The sequence below is a fragment of the Peromyscus leucopus genome, chromosome 1 (assembly GCF_004664715.2).
Source record: "Peromyscus leucopus breed LL Stock chromosome 1, UCI_PerLeu_2.1, whole genome shotgun sequence".
Classification (NCBI taxonomy): domain Eukaryota; kingdom Metazoa; phylum Chordata; class Mammalia; order Rodentia; family Cricetidae; genus Peromyscus; species Peromyscus leucopus.
In genome coordinates this window covers 123,291,032-123,309,429 of record NC_051063.1, presented here as the reverse complement: position 1 = coordinate 123,309,429, position 18,398 = coordinate 123,291,032, and the positions used below count along the sequence as shown (strand labels likewise).

General features: G+C 48.8%; 2 protein-coding genes across 2 annotated transcripts in view; one reads left to right on the top strand and one right to left on the bottom strand.

Annotated features, from left to right (window-relative positions):
• Positions 1–3,711: 3,711 nt before the first annotated feature.
• Positions 3,712–6,879, bottom strand: LOC119086423 (translation initiation factor IF-2-like). Its single transcript, XM_037197895.1, has 2 exons — positions 4,444–6,879; positions 3,712–3,905 (listed from the first exon to the last, which is right to left on the bottom strand). Exon 1 carries the CDS (start codon positions 6,864–6,866, stop codon positions 5,919–5,921), a length of 948 nt encoding a protein of 315 aa, XP_037053790.1. The 5' UTR covers positions 6,867–6,879; the 3' UTR covers positions 3,712–3,905; positions 4,444–5,918.
• The window catches only part of Pde8a (phosphodiesterase 8A), a 138,353-nt gene continuing 126,705 nt past the window's right edge, over positions 6,751–18,398 (top strand). The window contains exon 1 of the mRNA XM_028873782.2: positions 6,751–7,026. Coding sequence (XP_028729615.1) covers positions 6,847–7,026 — 180 coding nt within the window. The 5' untranslated portion in view covers positions 6,751–6,846. The remainder of the gene's footprint in view (positions 7,027–18,398) is intronic.

Here is an 18,398-nt window from a genome sequence, read left to right as displayed (position 1 = left end):
GACCGGAAGCAAGTTGGGGGAAAGAGTTATTTTGTTTTTGTTTTTTAAAACTTACAACTCTCAGGTCACACTCCACCACCCACGGCACAGGAGGCGGGGACTGAGCAGGCACCCTGGAGGAGTGCTGCTCCCCGACGTGCACCCAGACTCATATGTAGCTACCTTTCTTTCTCTTCATTTTTTAAAAAAGATTTATGTGTTTGAGTGTTTTGCCTGCATGAATGTATGTGTTCCCCATGTGCCAGCCTGATACACCAGGGCTCAGAAGAGGGCATCGGATCCCCTGGGAATGGAGTTACAGATGGTTGTAAGACACCACGTATGTGCTGGGAATTGAACTCGGGTCCTCTGTAAGAACAAGTGCTCTTAACCACTGAGCTGACTCTCCAGCCTCAGCCTCAGACCCACTTGCTTAAGGACAGTACTGTCTACAGTGGGCCTGGCCCTCCGAGGTCAGCCAGCAATCATTACCCCTGAGACATGTCCACAGGTCTGATGAGGACAATTCCTAACTGAGATGACCTCTTCCCAGGGGGACAAAAGTAACTACTGCAGAGATATAGGAACATGTAATCAAGATGGACCCCTGCAAAGTACCCATGACTACACAGGTCTAGACACAGGGACAGACTCCCCCTGGGACACCACAAATTAAGGAAGAATTTGGGCAAAGAAGTCAGGCATGGAATCTGAGCACTAGGAAGGTAGAAACAGGGGGATCAGGAATGCTCTTGACTACATATCAAGTTTGAGGCCAGCCTGGGCTACAAGAGGCCCTGTCTCAAACAACAACAATAAAAAAAACTAAATGGAACTTGGGTCAAGTGCTTCCAAGCTAGGGTGGAAAACACTAGGTCCTGGGGCTGAATAGATGGAGGCTGAGGGTTTCTGAGGCCTCACAGAAAATGTTTTCTGGGCAATCAAGGTATCAAGAGGGTGAGCAAGTTTTGGTGGCTCCTGGTCTTTGGTGGTGTACTCTATTCCTGTGTTGATTGTGAGCCCTTGGCCCCCTAAGGACTTGTCTCCGAGGACAATGTTATTAAGAGTGTTGCTTTTTACATGGCCTCTTGTCCTCTCTGGTGGTGGTGAGTGAACTTTTCCCTGAGCTGGAGTCACTCACAAGACACAACCTCCAGAACAGATGGCTGTTCCTTCACATGACCAAATAATGTGACCAAATGTCAGGTTGCAGGTGGATTGGGTCCTTAGTCTTCACGTTAGTTGTTTATCTCATCATTGCAACCACAAACCTGACAGAAACAACTGAAGTGAGGAAAAGTTTCATTCAGCACACACTATCAGACGGTAGAGTAGTTAGCTTCCTTAGCTCATGGCTTCCACTTCTCACATGTTGGCAGATCAGGAAATAGAAAGTTCTATCCTAGAACCCAAGGTTGGTGAACGTCAAAGATCTACTCCTAGTAATTTACTTCTGTGAGCCAAACCCCATGTCCCAAAATCTTCATAACCTCCCCCAAACAGCACTGCTGGGAACCAAATGTACTAACACATGAGCTTGTGGGGGACATTTCAGATTCCAATCGTAACAGCGTCCCACATTCTAAGCTCAGAGGACCTGGATGTCGGCCTGGGAGCAAGCCCATAAGCAGCTAACCTCTGTGGTCTCTGTTTCAGTTCCTGCCTTACCTTCTTCCCTCAATGACGGGCTGTATGTCCATCAAGTCAAATAAACCCTTTCCTCCCCCCCCCCAAAAAAAAAGAGTGTTGCTTTTTATCCAGTAGATGAAAGGGGGCGGAGTCCCTAGCCTTGCAGGAAGGGGGTCGATGGAATCACAGAGTAAAGCATGGGGCTGAGCACTGGCAACCAGAGACTTCCCAAACTGTGAGACTCAATAAGCGCATTTCCAGAAAGGGAGTCCACACTGAGTTGTTACTCCAGGGCCCCAGGTCAATGACAAGAACCAAGCCAAACTGAGAGGGGACCACAGCTGCACACAGTCCTGGAGGTAGGGGACCAGGCATACCGGGGTCTAATGCCTCCACCATTCTGGCCTCCAGAGGGCGCTCCTCCCTTCTGTGGCTTCTGTCTGAAGGTGGTCACTCCGTTCCTCTGTTAACAGAAAGGCTGGGTTAGTCAGAGAATAAAAGAGCAGGGGGTAACAAAGAAACAGAATGAATCCGAGGAGATGGCTCAGAAAGGCCTTGATCCAGGGGCTGGCGGGGAGGGTGGCCAGCATGATTCCTGTCTCAGTGGCAGCCAAGGCTGGAAGTCTCTGATCTCATTTCCCTTCACCCCTTCAGCAAAGGAGCAGGGGGCAGACTTTTATTAAATCAACCCCACAAAGCCTTTTAAGGGATGCCCACTCTAGCCTTCTTCCCATATTGTATCAGGTGTGCTACATACACCCATGTAATGTTCAAGGTTGAAACGGGTCTAGGAACACATAGTCAAAACTGTTAGCCACAGTTATCTTTGGAGAAGGAAAGAGCCTTTATTCCTTTTTCTTTTTGTGAGACAGACAGATTCTCACAAGGGGCCTAAACTCACTATGTAGCCCAGGCTGGTTTCAAGTTCACAGAGATTCTCCATCTCTGCCTACATATGGAGTGCTAGGATTAATGGGCACCGTGCCTGCCCCCCCCCTTTCCTTCTGTACACTATATACCTCTGCTCGGTTCAAATGTTTTCTGTTTTTTTCCCAGAATGTATCTGTATATAAATTTATAGGATGTACAATTTGAAAACAATGATAATTTGAGAGACTTGGTCTCAACAACAACAACAAATGTAATTTTAAAAATCATACTATACAAGACCTTGAAAGTTGGGGGAGGTTTGATAAAATAGAAGCTATAGATTTGTTTGGGTAATTCCATTTCTTCCTATAGGGTGTGTGTGTGTGTGTGTGTGTGTGTGTGTGTGTGTGTGTGTTTGTAGCAGTTGGGGGCTAGGACTGAAGGAAGGTAGTGCTGTGTAGACGTCAGAACTGAAATGGATGTTCAATTCCCAGAGGAAGTGGGGTGCTGAGGTTATGGGACACAGTGGTTATTATTGGCATTTGACATCCGGGAGCGCATCTAATCTCTGAGAGGTAGACAGCTTTAATCCTAGATTTACAGCAGAGAAAATCAGCTCACAGAGGTAAAGTTGGTCGTCCAAGGTCTAGGAAAGGGCAAGGCTGGGAGTCAGATCTCCAGCTGTCAGAATGCTCCCTCCTCCATCAGCCAAGTTCGGTGGGTGACGACAGGAGCCATGGGAAAAGCTCTGCCTGCGGTGGTCTTTGAAAATGGCTGGCCCCTGGCTGGAGAAGGAAGAGAGGCGGGCTCCGAGGGAGAACTGGTTGGAGAAAGTGGGGTCAGCTTTAGGAGAAGCATGAAAACAATAGGGTTGGATTTAGATAGCAAAGCAGCTCTGAAGATCCTCTCTCCCTGCCCCCAGGCCCCTGGAGTCTCCTGAGGATGGTTGATGTGTAAACTGCAGCCCTCAGGAGGAGATTAAACTGAGATCCTGAGGCTAGCCTCTGCTCAGTCCCACCGAACCTCATGCTTGAGTCCTGGAAATCGGAAATGAGAGGGACGTTCAGTTACAAGTTTGGGCCACTCTGGTCAGGGTTCCTGTGCCCCCCGAAATGGGTGGGGATGCCGGTAGGTTCTACTTGTGCTAGCGAGGCTCCAGCTGGCCAGCACTGGTGGGGGCGGGGTGGCCACTCTCTGTAGGACTCGGTTCAGAAGTTCCCTGAGACTCTTGGATTCTTTTTAAATTTTTTATTTTTCAGATTTTTTTTTAAAAAAAAATGTGCGTGTCCTGCCTGCATATATGTACGTATGTGTACAAGCATGCCAGGTGCCTCTGGAGGTCAGAAGGGGGTATCCAGTCACCTGTACACAGAGCTCCAGACGGTTATGAGCCACCATGGGGTCGTCAGGAACCAAATCCACGTCCTCTGCAAGAGCAGCAAGTGCTTTTAACTAGTGAACCATCTCTGCAGCCCTCCTCCTTCTTTTAAAAAAAATTGTATACAGGGACTTGCCACACAGATCCGGCCAGCCTCAAACTCATGGTAACCCTTCTGCCTCAGTTTCCCAGATAATGGGCACAGGCCACTACTCCCAGCACTGGTGGGATCCTTTAAACTTTATTTTGCAAGTATTGCATGTGGGTCCGTGTGTATGAGTGCAGGGCGAAGAGGGGGTGGTCAGACCCCTGGAGCTGGAGTTACAGGCACCTGACATGGGAGCTGGGAATTAAACTTAAGTTCTCTGTATGAGCAGTATGGCTGGTCATCACTGAGCCATCTCTCCAGCCCAATCCAGCTCTGAAAGTCCCGGGAGACATACTGGGGGGGCGTACATCTGCCAGCACGACCCCTTTTACAGTCACAGTCCTTGAGGCCTGGGGTTTCACCTCCTGTTTCACAGGTTGTGTTCAAAGACCTGCAGGTGCAGATTCTAGCCAGAGGAGGGATGGGATGGATTACTCACCACAGCTCCAACACTGTGACCCAGGCTAAGGTCTTAAGACCAGGAAAAGTGGGATCCTTCTGCTCCACAAGTAAACAGATGGCTCCAATCTGCCTGAGTGTCTTTCTTAGCCTCAGGTTTCCAAATCTGCGGGTCCCTAAATTGCAGGGCGGGAGGTCAGTTTTGAGATCACAGACAGTAAATAACCAACTCAGGATGGCGGAGGGGGAAGGGGAAGGTACCAGAAGCCTTTGGTCTCCAGAGGAGCCCCCTTTCCTCAGCCCCACCCTGTTATTGACATAAAGCTCAAGGATCCCCAAGACAAAGCAGGGACGCCGAGAGCCAGCCTGTGCGGGGAGGGCTAGGCGGGCTGGGGTTTCCTGGAGCTTCACAAGCAAGGTCAGTATGAAGTCCTCAAGGCCAGACTTCGGGTGGGCGGGGAGAAGAGCCTCAGACTTGTGTGCACATCTGCGGCTAAAGGCATTTTCTCCAGGGATCCAGATGCCAGCTGTAAAAACTACCCTCTAAGATTGCTAGTCGAAAACACTACAATTTGGGTGGAATAACGGGTGATATTATTCTTTCCTGTTTTTCAAGACACCTCCACCGAGCCAGTGATACTTTTACAGGACAGCGCGCTTTAACTTGACCAAGGAGCCACGTGCCCGTGGCCAGAGCGGCTCCAGCCTTATCCGTTCCCAAAGCCTCCCTGTACCCTCCTTTGCTCCGGAAGATCGATGCTCAAGGACGTCGGAGCTGCTACAGAAATCAAGCACCTGTGTCCTTCTCGGCGTGACAGTAGGGACTTCAGCCCGGAGCATATCTCCGGGTCTTAACAGTAGCCAGCCCGCGGGCGGGCGGGAGCCTGGACTTTTCAGGGTCGCTCCCGGGTGCGGGTAGGAAAGGTGTGGACTGAGGAAAGGAAACTCCATCCCCGCCGGGGTCCCGGTGGACCTGGAGAGCAAGGAAGGACGGGAGGGTCCCCGAAGTGGCTGGCTCCGGGTCCCAGATGCACACCCAGGGGCGTCGCCCTTCAGCTTCAGCCACATAGAGGCTAAGAGACTCATCCGGAGTCACCCAGTTAGGCTGTCGGCACGTGAGGGCGACAGTGCTGACAACCGGGGTCCTCACAGGCCTGATCCCTGCTGGAAGGGCGCACACCCCTTCCTTCCCTGGCTTCTGATTCTTGGGACTGTTGAACCTGGAACTGTCCTTGGGTTAAGAGGACCGGCCTTCCAGCAACTGTAGCTTCAGAAGCCTCGCAAGTCGCACCGATCCGGGTGCACCCAGAGGCGTGACGTGCCAGGTCTTGGAGCAACCCGCTGTCCCGGTTAATAACGTCTGGGACCTGGAGTGTGGTGCCCCCGTGGACTTGTGACCACTTCGGCATGAAGTCCTTCCAACCGGCCTCTTCCCGGATGACATAGCTCCCGGTCTCAAACACAGTGATGTGACAGTGATCAGATGGTGGCCCCCCGAAGCAGTCTCGCTGGGTATCATTGAGCCAGTCCCTTCCTCTCTCGGGGCACGCTGGCTGGGCGCCCCTGCGGTCGCGGCCCGCGCATGCTCTGGGCCGGGCGGTACCGGGAGCGGGCGGCGGGCGCCCCAGCTGCTTTGCATTGACGCCAGCAGCCGCTGGAGGTCACCGCTGGGGGCTGGGCGCGGCGCGTCGGCCGCAAGACGCGGTCCGGAGCCCGGAGCGGGAGGGCTCGGCCGCGCAACACCTCCCCGCTGGCTCGCGCAGCCGCCCGGGCGCTTCTCGACGGCGCGGCCCGAGTGGAGCCGAGAGGCGCTCGCTCCCCGCCGGCGCGCCGGTTCCGCGTGCCTCCCGTCCCGTAGCTCGGGGTGCAGGGCCGGAGGGCTAGGCTTCCCAACGGTCGCCCGACTAGGGGGCGCTTCCCGGCCGCCCGCCCGCCCACCCGGGGAGCCGAGGAGCAGCGGGCGCCGGCGCCGCGCGAGCGCCGGTTCCTCGAGAGTCGGACGGGGCGAGGGCGGCGGTGCGAAGGCGGCGCGGGCTCGCGGCTCCCGGTGGCGAGAGCGCCAATCTCCTCCCCCGACATTCCCCGGAAGCGCGGTGGCCGCGGCGCGCGCGGCGATGTGAGGGAGACGGCGGCGGCTCCCGCCTCAGGAAGGGCATGTTCGGAGGGGCGTCCGCCGCGCGCCTCCCGCCCCAGCGCCCCCTCCCCTCGGCCGCCGCCGCCGCCGCCGCCGCCGCGCCCGCAGCGCGATAAAAGAGGTGGCCGCGCTTCCTGACGCGAGACCCGCGCTCGCCGCCGCCCGCCCGCCCGCTCGCCCGCCCGCCAGTTCAGGCCGCGATGACACGGCGCCCGCGGCGGCCCCGAGGCGCCGGGCGGGCCGTTTGCTGACCGGATCGCTGCTGCCCGCCAGCGTGTCCCCGCCGCCGCCGCCGCCGCCGCCGCCAGCATGGGCTGCTCCCCGAGCATCCACAGTTCCGACAACCGAGCGGCGAACCACAGCGTCGAGGACGAGGGCGCCCCGGGCCCCGCGCCGCCCCGGTCTAGACAGCGACGACGGTCGACCGCGTCCGGCTCCGGCCGCGTCCGGCTCGTGGAGCCTCAGCCTCGCAACGGCGGTGCCTCGAAGGTGAGCAGCGCCGGGAGGTTGGCAAACGCGGGGTCGCCGCCGGGGCCCTCCCGGCGGCCGTTGACCGACGCCAGCCGCCCGCCCTGCGGGCTGTCGGGGACCCAGGCTTTAACGGGGCTGGGACGCGACTCTGCCCGAGCCGGGGTGGTGTCCGTTCGTTCCCTGGCCAGGTCGGACGCCTAGAGTCCGTTTCTTCCCAGCGCGGCGGGTCGGGGACCCGGGTGAGGGACCCCCGAGATAGTCTGGATGTCCCCGAAACGGTAAACCAGGGTGCACTTGGCTCTTGCGGTTCCCGGGGTCGAAAGGGGAGGGCTGTCGGCTCTGGGAAGGGTCTTGGATGCGACCCCCCAACACACACCCTGCCTAGTCTATCCCAACCCCTGTCCCAAATGGCACACGCAGTTTCACTTTTCCACTTCTTCGGGACTGTTGAAATGTAACCTGGAACATCGGTTTGGCTTCACTGCACATGTTATCTCAAGTTCAGGTTTATTAGCATACGTGTGGTATTTAAAGCCTATGTGATTAGAAAATACTCCTGGAGACGTGAGCTTTGAAGGATTCAGCGGGGCGAAGTTAATCTTTGATGGAGGCTGTTGACTCAGGGTATTTGTTGTTTGTTTGTTTTTCATTGCGTGTCTTCCCAGCGCCTTTTGCCTCAGCTCTTATCAAAAGTTTCGAGGGCTAAGGTTTTCCCAAGGAAAGATAAAAGTTCACCAAGGCACACAGCAGCAGCAGCAGCAGCAGCTTTCCATTTACATTTGGGATTTTAGAGTGACATCTCACACCCTGGCTGGTGCTTCATTAAGGTAGACAAACTCTGAGTGTGCTTGGCTGCCGTGTTTGAATGTAAGTTACTAGCAGGTTTTGAAATGATGATTCTTGCTTACCGAGTGGGGGCCGAACCTCCCCCATTTGAAGGATGTAGTTGATTTGCCTGTCTTAAATTTTCAGCTATCATTATGGTACTTTTTCTGTATGAAAGGGAAGATCTTGCTCAGCTTTCCATACTGGAGGGATTGCCCCGCCCTACCTGGACTCGGAGGGAAAATTCAACCTTATTCTGATTATCAGGAGTTGAATTCTTTCCCCTGTAGTGTCTTTAAAGAAACCTGTGACAGCTAAAAGAGTTTAGACTGTTAGGCCAGCTGCGTTTGATGAGGAACTTCTATATGAAGCCCCGCAGACTTACAGACCAGACACTGGAGATGAGATACAATGAGGTGGCCTTAACCGCTGTCAGTTTCTGTCTGGATCTAACACTGGGTTATTTCATTAGCCAGTATTAAATTCCAACATCATCCTTTCAGTGAGACACCTTACTTCATACAGGCCTTTTTGTGGTGGCCTGGTCGTCTTAAAATGTCTATTAGGCATCTCGTGACCCTCTCCTGTACAGCAGTTTGCTCGTCTGCCATCCTCTGTGTTCTGGACTTCAGAGTTCCTGTTCCAAGTATTGTGTGCTGACAGACCTTTGCCTGGGTTATGGCCTAGGCAAGCGAGTTCATCCTTAGAGTGGTTAGCCTCCTGGCATGCATACAATAGGTGCTAAATAACTGTTGAGTTTGTTTTTTTTCATTCTTAACTCACTGATACTTCGATCACTGCAGTTTGTGTCTATAAAACATTTAAGATAGGCCTAAAATGAACATGTACAGAGGAGGAGACAGATTCCAGATTCCAGTAGCACAGCCAATAGAAATGAAAGCTCCACCCATGTTTTTATCCCTGGGTTGTCCATGCTGATTCCACATCTCAGTTACCGATAGTTAGTTTAAGGCATATCAGGTAATAGAGCAGAAGTAATTACAGCCTTTCTTTAGTTCAGTATTGTTTTTTCTTAAAATTAAGATGTAAATGCACTCTGGAAATTGAAAAATATACGTTAGAGAGGAAAAGCTTTGGCAAGATCAAATTATAAGTGACTTACTTCTTTATTAATATCTTAAGAGCCTGTGCTAGTTCATTAAAAATATTCCTGGAGCTGGGAGCTTGGAGATAGATTAGAAGTAGAGTGCAGTCAGGCGAGAACGCAGACCCGCCATGCTCAGGTGCCCAGCACCACACAGAAGCTGGGCATTCACCTTAACCTAGTGCTGCGGCTGGAGTGGGCTGGAGACGGGCGGCCTAGCCATGGGTCAGCTCCGGGTTCAGCCAGAGACCTTGTCTCAAAAAATCAGCCATAGAGGTGGCCCTCTGGCCTCCACATGCAGGCATGCAGGTGTGCAGGCACATGGGCACAAACTTGCACACATACGTGTGTTTGTGCATGTATTCATTCTTTAAAATGCAGATTCAGGTATATGTGAGTGAATTTAAACAAGAAATTCAGTGGAGAAAGTTTTATGTTCCCGTAGCATACATTAAATAGTTCCTCAGCGTTGCTGAAGGACTGATTAAATACATTTCGGATTGAACAGTGTATGGTTTACACTGTGATAGACTTCATGTAATTCCATGCAGCAGTCTGTGGACTGTTGACGAGTATCACACAAATGAAGTGTTCTGGGATCCAATCAGTTTGAGGAACTCAGTAAGTTCAGCAGAGTTCCTGCCTCCCTCCTCGCCTCTCTTCTGTCCCTGCTCTCTTTCCCTTCCCATAGTGTGTTGGGGTGGCACCCACAGTGGCCTGGAACTTGGGGTCCTGCTGCCTCAGCTTCCCACCTTCTGGTGTACTGTAGGTGCATGCCCCTGAAACTGGTTTCAGCCAAGTGTGGTTTTCTTCTTTTTTAAATGCAGGACTTGTCAGAGTCAACTTTTAAAATACCTTGTGATCTTCCAAAGGGTGTTTAGAGTTGCATTTCCTAGACCTCGTTGATTGTCCAGCCCCTTTCTTAGGGTTTTGTCTTAGAAAAGCCATGATAGGCTCTGATTCCTGCCATGAGATTGTAGTATTCAAAGTACAAGGAATGTACCTAACAGTAGAAGTCAACAAATATGATTTAGTTCTTAATGATTCCAAAGGTACTTTAGGATCTGCTAATACATTGGGAGGTGAGTGTATGAACCTATTTAAGTATAACTGAAAATACTCTGGCTGTGTGTTTATCCAGGAGTTATATAGCCTGGTTACAGATAATGAGCTCTGTGTTCAGCTTGAACACTTACACTTTTATTTTTAATCAGTGTAAGCTTTAACTGTAACATTTCAATATTGTCTTGTCAGGTTTTAGATTGATTCTGTTTCCCTTTTCCTTAGTGGGGACTTGAGGTACCCTTGAAACATGTGTGGGGAAAGAAGTGATAGAGATTTATTCACAAACCCCCAGTGGACTGCTGATGATTGGTGCCCTCTGCTCTCAGCCATCCTCATCAGCTTTGTGAGGTGGGCAGACATGCCTCTTTTTGCTGTCTCGCTTAGGCCTGGTCCACAGTAGAGCTCCCATGAACAGTTGTTGGACTGTAGGATTGTGTGAAACAGGCTGGGCAAGGACGATCTCCCCTGTCATAGAAAGGAGACACAGACGAGTTTCCACTAGATTGGAGGCTGTGAAGTTCAGATTGCTTTTGTGGGAGTCTCTGGTTGTTGCTCCCCAGAGAGCTGTACCCGGGGGTTGGGGTGGGGTAAGATATATACATCCTAGTGAGCCTTGTTGTTTGTGGTTATTGTTTTGTTGGTTTTGTGAGCTCTGGCTGTCCTAGACTGGCCTTGAACTCAGAGCTCCTCCTGCCTGTGCCTGCTGAGTGCTGGCATTAAAGGTGCATCATCACCACTTCTGCTTCACGTTGGTGTTTTATAACGTTGTGAGGGTTAGTACAGCCTGGTGGGCAGTCCACAGCTGCACACTCACTCCGACCGAGTGTTAGTGTTCCCATCAGAACTCCCTCAGGGTCCTCGATGCTCCAGTTGGGTCTATTTCCGCCTTGCTCCTGGAATTCTCTTTTTCTCCTTTTGCTTTTCTCTGACCGTTCACTGTCTTCCTCTCCCTCTTCCAGTCTTCCTCCTTGATCTTCCTACCAGCCCCCTTTCTCCAGAGATCTGGCCAAACTAGCCATTTTTGTCAACCAAAATAAACTGACTTCTTAGTTATAGAGTAATTATCATCTACATTAGAATAAAATTGGTTGTCTGATGTTAATTTATAAAAAAAATCAATCACATTTATGTTTGTTAAATTAAGCAGTGTTCTCTTGGTGTGTCACCTGATTGTGTTTCTCCACTGAGATTTACTGACAGTTTCTCTCTGCAGGTGTAGTTGAGAAAACAAGATCTAACTTTGTGCTCCTCTTGTGGTATGGTACAGTTTATCTCAGGAGGGCGGGTTGGTGAGTTTGCACTACTGTGTTCTTATGACTTCCCATATATAGAGTCTTTTGCCAGGCTTAGCTGTGAAGAATTAAAAAATATTTTCTTGAAATCTTGTTATATACATAAAATGCTTTGCATTGATAATTGCCTGTATCATAATATTTCAAAAATATTTCCCACTCTCAGAAACACTCAGTAACTTGGCAGAGAACAAAATCAGATAACACATGAAGAGAGAATTGCTTTAATTTAGGCAAGCATAAACACATGCAAATTAAGATCAGGAAACAAGCTTTACTCTAAAATATATACACACGAAGCAACTGTAATGTGTGTATGTATAAACACAATACTTCTGTCATTATCCCCATAAATTTAACCGTGATTCTTAAGAATGATATTATGTCAGGATTCCATCACCTGTCCTGGGTCAATCTTGATCTTTTCCATACTGAAGTGAAGTTTCTGACGGGGCCCATGGTCCCTTTTGAAGTGATTTGGGGACACTGGTTCTGCCTACGTGGCTTGCTCATTTAGATTGAGTTCTTCAGCAGGGGGAGGTTCGTGATGTGAGGATGACATCTCAGTATAACATAAAATGCTTTAAAGCACAGATTATTTCAGAAAGTTAAAACGAAAAGTACAGTTAAAGGAGGCGTTAGGATCGGAGTAAGCCCCAGTCTGGCCCAAGGCTGTGGTTTCTCAGTGGTGAGGTAATAGAAAGCAGTGGGCTTGTTCTGGGATGCAGACTGTCTCTGGTAGTAACCCTTGCCATCTCTTGGATGTTGTCTGCTTCGTCAACTGTACTTGTACTACATGTGTTACAGATGGTATCGCCTCTAATCTTTGCAACCTTGGGAGATGGCTGACGTCATTTTCTCGTTTGCAGTGAAGGCACCAGTGGTTTGAGACTCACCCAGGGCCATATAATCAAGCTGGAGTCAGAACACATTACTCCTGGCTCTCAACCTCCAGACTGTTGCTCTCTTAACTAACTGCCCATTGCATTCCTCCTCCCAGGGACTGGCCTTCCAAAAGGCCAGTGGTTCTCAGCCTGTGGGTCGTAACCCCTCTGGGGGTTGAACACCCCTGTCACAGGGGTCACCTAAGACCATTGGAAACCATTGGTATTTACATTATGACTCATAAAAATAGCAAAATTAGAGCTGTGAAGTAGCAACAAAAATAATTGTATTGGTTTGGGGTCAAGAAAACACACTGTAGTAAAGGGTCACAGCATTGGGAAGGTTGAGAACCACTGCAGTAGGCTATAAATGAATTCTTATTTTTTTATTCTTTAAAAATTTATGTGCATTAGTGTGAAAATGTCAGATCCCCTGGAACTGGAGTTACAGTTAGGAGCTGCCGTGGGTGCTGGGAATTGAACCTGGGTCCTCTGGGAGAGCAGGCAGTGCTCTTAACCACTGAACCATCTTTCCAGCCCCCTCACTTATTTATTTTATGTGCCTGAGTGTATGTCTATGCACTGTCTCATGCAGTGCCCAGGGAGGCCAGAGATGTTGGATCCCCTGGAACTAGAGCTGCACAAGAGTTGTGAGCCACTGATCTGGGTGCTGGGAACTGAACCTGGGTCCTCTGGAAGGGCAGCCAGTGCACTTGAGCACTGAGCCATCTCTCCAGCCCCAGTCACCTGAGTTTTAATGGGGTGTCCTGAAGTTGTATTCCTATGATGAAGACGCGGGTATGCCCTGCTTTAAGTTCCTGTGTGTGGAAGTTGTCGTCAGTTCAGTCCTCCCAGTTATCTACAAAATGAGCTATCCATTCTCCAGTCTGTGCTGTGTGAAACCAACTAAAGAATCCCTAGGGACTCGTTCCTTCCCCCTCCTCAGGCTACAGACTGCCTTCCTTAGCGAGGCTCTCCAGGAGCTGTGTGTGACCTTTGCCCTCTGCCTGGTGTGCTTCTCCCCCAGGCTTGCATGTAGGCATCCTCCCAGAGTCACTCCAGGTCCAACCAAAGGCTTTCTTGAGCCCCTGGCAGGGCTTGCACTTTAAAGGCCTAGATGGCTTCGTGGGGCCCTTGCCTGGAGTTTCGGCTGCTGGAGGACGAGGACTGTGTCCTAGTTTCGTGACAGATCCTACATGCTGGGCCCACTCTAAAGTACTCGGATAACTAACCCCAGCTTTGAGTCTGGTAGGGCTTTTTGTTCACATTCCCTAGGTCTGTCTCATCTCATTTAAAGTTAACAAAAATGGTTAGGGTGTGTTGCACGTGTTTTAACAAAAAGCCGAAACACCTTTGAGCCAGGGATTAACCTGCCAGGTTATTAGTAAACTATTGTCTCCAGCTTGGCCATGTTTAAGCTGAGAAGTGTTTCTGGGTCCCCTCCTTCTGCTCTGCTTTTGTTCTGCTCCGTTGGGAGGCAGTGGTGGAATATCATGTTAGAGCACTGTTTTGACAAGTTTTATGCTGCTGTTTCTCAGCTACAAGCATGAAATGTAGTCTGTCCATCCACACCGACAGGAAGGATGTCGCCGATTTCCCTGAACTGTGGTGTGACTTCAGAGGACTCGGGTGCGGGACTCGCCAGTGCTTTTTCTCTGTATGGCTTGGAAACATACCCTCTTGTTGGCTGAGCTCACCAGCTGTCCCTCTCTTTCCGGTCCTAATGACTGCCTCAGCTCCTTTCCCACTGCTAGTGGGTACCCCAAGCCACCCCCATGCCGTCCTTAGGTGTTTGGAGTTGATGGCAGCTCCCCAGTGAGGTGATGTGGGAAGGAGGAGGGGCTAGAACGTGGCTGACATCCACTTCATCCAGGATTGGTGCTAGAACTGGCACATCCTGATCTTGTGTCTTCTCAGCTGTAGGAGACTAGAGAGGGACGGGGATGTGGCTCCATGGCTCAGTGGTAAAGCAATTGTCTAGCATGTGGTGGGGCCTGGGTTCAAACTCCAGCAATTCCTCTCACACACAGATAAAAGAAAAACAAACAAACAAAAGGAGACTAGAATGCCTGACTTATGGTGAGATTACTTAAATGTCTGTAAAAGTGTTTTATTGTAGCATGTAAGGATTGACCATTTTCATTTTTCCCCTCGGTCAGTGCTGGTGAGCAAGCTAGGACAGGTACCTTTCTGTTTTTCTTTTTGACGTATTTTAAAACTTGCTTTGCTTGTTCACATGCTATGCATGTAAAGGTCAGGAGACAGCGCATGGTCACTGATGTTCTTCCACCACAGGGCTCTCAGGGACTAAACTCATGTAGTCAGGCTTGGCAGCAAGAGAGAGCTTGTACCCACTGAGCCACAGAGGCAGATGAATCCTCCCTCTCCCCCTTCTCCCCCTCCCTCCCTCTCTTTCAAGATTTATTTAGGCTGGAAGTGGTGATACACACCTTTTATTCTAGCACTTTGGAGGCAGAGGTAGGCATATCTCTGTGAGTTCCAGGTCAGCCAGTGCTACATAATGAGACCCTGTTTCAGGGGGAAAAAAAAAAGTTGTTTTAATTACATGTATGTGTGTGTGTCTGTCTGTGTGCACCTGAGTGCAGGTATCAGAGGTGGCCAGAGGCATTGGCGCCTCTGGACTTATTGTTTATAGGCCATTGTGAGCCATCTGACATAAATGATGGGAACCGAACTTGGGTCCTTGTAAGGACAGTACTCACTCTTAGTTTCTGAGCTATGTCGCCAGCTCAAAGGACACCTTTCTTTAAGACATACATTCCTTTTTTTTAAAAAAAGGTTTATTTTTATTTTCATTTTTTGTGTGTAGGTGTTTTGCCAGCATATATATCTGTGCACCATGTACATGCACTGACTGTAGATGCCAGAAGAAGGTGTTAGATCTCCTGGAACTGGAGTTAACAGGCAGTTGTTAGCCACCGTGTGTGTGTGTGTGTGTGTGTGTGTGTGTGTGTGTGTGTGTGTGTGTGTGTGTGTCTGTCTGTCTGTCTGTCTGTCTGTCTGTCTTCAGGTCTCAGTAGGCAAGTTCCGTAAGGTATTTATGATAAAGGAAAAGTTGATAAAACTCAACTAAGTTAAAAAATACAGATCTTATCAAAAGAGAATGAAAAGCTGTGCCTCTGACTCAGATATTTGCAATGTATAATATCAATAAAGGATCAGTATTCAAAATATATATGGTTCTTCCAGTTGAAAAATGGGCAGACTTGGAGGAAATTAAGTCAGTGGTGGTGGCGCATGCCTTTGATCCCAACACTCAGGAGGCAGAGGCAGGGGATTTCTGTCAGTCTTTGAGGAACTCCTGGATACTGTATAGAGGATAAGAGGGGGAAAGCCTGAAAATCAGGATAAGGAGTTTGAAGTCCATTTTATAAACCTCATAGAGCTCCAAAGGCCTTTTCATTTCCAGAAGGGTGTTAAGTGATAAATATATTTCACAAAGATTGTTTCAGGCAGGAATTTCAGTGGTGGGTGAGGGAAAAGTGAGAGGCGGGCGCTGTCCAGGTCCTGTTGCCCAGGAATAAGATGCCGTCGGGGGTAACTGACATTTGCATAGTGGTTTGGGAGTGGAGGGGATGAACAAAGAAACATCTAGTAGGCTAAGGACAGATTGGATTTGGGGGATGAAGGGAAAGGAAGTGGAGGGTGACTCAGAGGTTGGGGTTTACCAGCTTAGAGGGACGATGATAGCATGCCACGATTTGTCCAGTGCTCTATGGCTGCCAATGCTATTTCTGCACGTCACCTCATGTGATGTTCTCTAGGCCCCTGTGGAGTAGAATGGAGGGATTTTATTTCCCATGTTTAAGGTTGAAAGAAGCAGATATTAAAAGAGATCGAATGACTTGTCCAGCTTGGTGATGACCAGTTACAGGAGCAGGTTCACTATATCAGCACAGGGCAGGTGTCAGTGCAGAGAGCTCAGGGAAGGAAGCCTTTGTTTTCCATAAAAGCCGTTCTTGGCTTTTGCCACTTTGTTCATTTTATAAAAGTACACTTCTGCTTTTTCTCGTATAAATTCTGTTTATTGCAGGGAGCTTGAAAAATATACACAATAACAAGGATCATTTAAGTTGCAAAAGCACTTAAACTGCACCCAAGTACTAGACTGTAGGTTCTGTGTTCTCTTTTATTACGGAAGCAATGTTTATGCATTCTAGAAAATAGGCAGATGTTACAGTGTAGTTTTCACTGTCTTGAAATTATTTGCTACAACATGTTAGTATGTATATTCATTTTTCAGTGAAATTGATCATACAGCACATGACTGTAGTTCACTTATGCTAGAGATGGGACCTAGGGCCTTGTGTGCTCTAAGTGAGTACTCTGCCACTGAGCCACACTCTGCTTACACTTAAAAACTAGTTAGGGGCTGGAGAGATGTCTCAAAGCACACACTGCTTGTGTAAAGAACCCAGGTTCTGTTCCTAGCGCCCAACCCAGGAAGGCTCACAACCACCTGTAACTCCAGCTCTAGAGGATCATCAGATCCCAGGGAATTCTGACCTCCTTATACATCTCTACCCCTGCACAATGCTCACACAGATACACACATAATTAAAAATAAAATCTTTTTAAAAATGACGATGAACAAGTTTATGATTTTAATAGCTTTAGGTATACAGTTCCTAGTGTTAAGTACATTGACAGAGTCGTGCAGCTGTTGACACCAGCCAACTCTGGGACTTTTCCATCTTGTAAAACTGAAATGCCACACATCCAAAATAACTGCTAAGTCTCCTCTCTGCCCTGGAAAACTCCATTTTACTTTCTGTCTCTATTTATTTGACTACAGATACAGATACAGATTTTGTCTTTTTGGGACTGGCTTATTTCACTTAGCATAATGTTCTCAAGGCTCATTTCTCTTATAGTATATATCAGAAATTATTTCCTTTTTAAGGTTGAATAATACTCTATTGTATGTGTTAGCACATTATTTATCCATTGATGAACACTTTGATTGCCTTTATCTTTTGACAATTTGAATAATGTTGATAGGAATATGAATATACAAATGTCTATTTGAGTCCTTTCTTTCAATTCTTTCGGATATATACTCATAAATGGAATTGCTGGATCATATGGTAACTCTCCTTAATTTTTAAAGGTACCGCCCTTTAAATAAATACATATTATTTGGCAGTGTAGTTTTTTTTCATCTGATAATCTGCACATTTCCATTTCATTAATTTATAAAAATAGTATTTACTGCCTACATTATATACTTTACTAATTTCCTTTATAATTTCATAAATGTCCTGCATTGCATCTGCTTATGATCATTTACTTTTTTTAAAATCTGGAACATACACATACTCTTCTTAAGGAGACCCTACCAGTCATGCCCAAACTTGCTTCCCTGAGCTATCAATTCTCTCTCATTCTACTTTCTGTAATTCTTTTTTTAGAGTGTATGGTATATATACAAGTCTGTGAGCTGAAGCCAGAGGAAAGTGTCAGGTGTTCTCTGATCACTTTCTGAGTTATTCCATCAAGGTAAGGTCTCTCCCTGAACCTGGGTTTGTGATTTTTAGCCGGGCTGGCAACCAGCAAGTCCCAGCAATCAATCCTCCTATCCCTGTCCCCCGCAGTGCTGGGTTACAGGCACATGTGAGACCACTCTAGCTTGTAGTAGTAGGTGCTGGAATCTGAATTCAGAACCTCATAGTTGCACAGCAAGCTCTGCTAACCCTGACTCATCTTTTTAGTCCCGTACACACTTCTGCATTTCTTATAAATCAGAAGTTGTCTCTAAAATAAGTTCAAGTTAAATATTTTTAGACTGTATTGTTGGTGATTCATGAATTGTATCCGAAGACGAAGTCTGATGGAGCCGCCGTCACAGACGCTCAGGTTGACTGGGGCAGGATGACTGCTCTGTCTCTTTGCTGTTGAGCCTTGCCCCGTTACGGTCTGGATGACTGACCTAAAGACACACATTAAAGACTTGTGATCTCTGGAGCTGTTGGGAAGGGATGGAACCTTCAGGAGACAAGGACTTAGTAGGAGAAAGGTAGGGCATGGAGGGCATGCCCTTGCAGGAGATGCTGGGGCCTCGGCCCTCCTCTCTCTCCGCCTCCTGGCTGCCCGATGTACTGCCTTCTCCCTAACCTAGAAGCAGGAGTGCCAACTGGCCATGAATAGAAACCTTTCAAACCATAAGCCAAAATAAATCTTTCCACCTTATGAGTTGTT